The 1,252-nt window shown below is 31.5% G+C and overlaps 1 protein-coding gene across 1 annotated transcript; it reads right to left on the bottom strand.

Annotated features, from left to right (window-relative positions):
* Positions 1 to 205: 205 nt before the first annotated feature.
* On the bottom strand, positions 206 to 1,245 carry LOC116350118 (FAST kinase domain-containing protein 1, mitochondrial-like). The gene is made up of 6 exons (XM_031781852.1): positions 1,124 to 1,245; positions 985 to 1,056; positions 869 to 920; positions 689 to 801; positions 546 to 625; positions 206 to 482 (listed from the first exon to the last, which is right to left on the bottom strand). Exons 1-6 carry the CDS (start codon positions 1,193 to 1,195, stop codon positions 263 to 265), a joined length of 609 nt encoding a protein of 202 aa, XP_031637712.1. The 5' UTR covers positions 1,196 to 1,245; the 3' UTR covers positions 206 to 262.
* Between the last annotated feature and the right edge of the window lie 7 nt (positions 1,246 to 1,252).

Genomic DNA, 1,252 nt, shown 5'->3' with positions numbered 1-1,252 from the left:
ATATATCTGTCAAAACATTATTATCAATGCTCACAACTGTCAATTGGTGAAAAAAATGACTTTTTTGAATTTATGCGGGTCTTTTCAAATAAATTGTCTGAAAATCGGTGAACCTTGTGAATCCAACCTGAAGTAGTGACTGTAATTGTTTTTTAAGGTTAAATAAAGATACTTTTTTTTTTAAATAATAGTGGTTTTTTTAATTCACATTTTTTTTAGTTAATTGACTTCTATATTTTACATGTACACATTTCGAAACGCTTTATTCAAGCAATAAATTATATTTATTGAAAGCACTTTTAAGATATTCTTCACGAACGCCAGGAAAATTCATGTGAATCGAATTCCATTCCCGGTGGCAAATCTGTATTACAATATAACCCAGCATACTAAGATGAAGCTCTTCGAGAAGATCAAATCCACGCTTTCGACTTGTACCATTGAATTGAACAGGTTGTTTTGGCAACGGAATTATAGCCACTCTGAAATCAATTCATTCAAACCATTTAATAAAACAATTACACTTTGTCACGCCTAATACATACTTGTCTAACGTTTGAGGGCCCTCGTCTACTGGCGGTGAAACTATTTGTCTTTGTGAGTTAAAATAAATGACGAAAGGTATCTATGGATTTCGGATTTAGTCAGTTTTTTCTTTCAAAAGAAAATGAATAAAAACTATATTTACCCTGTATCCGTATGGTGTCTTATGATTCAATCTAATCATACTTTTGTCACCTCCAACATAAGACAGCAACATTTTGTATATTTTATTCATATAAGGAGTAAGCTTTGGTGGATCTAAGTAAAAGAAATGTGAATATGAAAAATAAGCCTGTATGGAAAACATGTTTGTGAATAGCCTTACTAGCTGCTAATTGTGCATCAATAAAATTCTGCTGGAACCATGGCACTCTAGCCTGCAATATTCAACAAGAAAATATAAATATTCAAAGACAATTTAACTATTAACATCACACATACTTCTGGATAATTAAGGCAAATCGAACGGTTCAACTGCATGACCAAACTTAATACATTTTTTTGATCATTTCCCTGAAAACAAAAATGGTGTACGCACGTTTGTTTTATTTTATAATTTTTCAAACCCATATAGTTTTACCTTATGACAAATAATCGACAATTCCTTCTCTAACCGAGTTATAAAATCAATATTAAACACTCGTTGTATCATGTCCAGTGGAAGAACTTGATAGTAACTTAATGCCAAGCATGCTTGAACAATCATCCT

Source organism: Contarinia nasturtii, unplaced genomic scaffold (genome assembly GCF_009176525.2).
Source record: "Contarinia nasturtii isolate CC-2019 unplaced genomic scaffold, AAFC_CNas_1.1 Cnas_scaffold_3617, whole genome shotgun sequence".
NCBI lineage: Eukaryota > Metazoa > Arthropoda > Insecta > Diptera > Cecidomyiidae > Contarinia > Contarinia nasturtii.
This window is presented reverse-complemented; position numbering and strand designations above follow the sequence as displayed.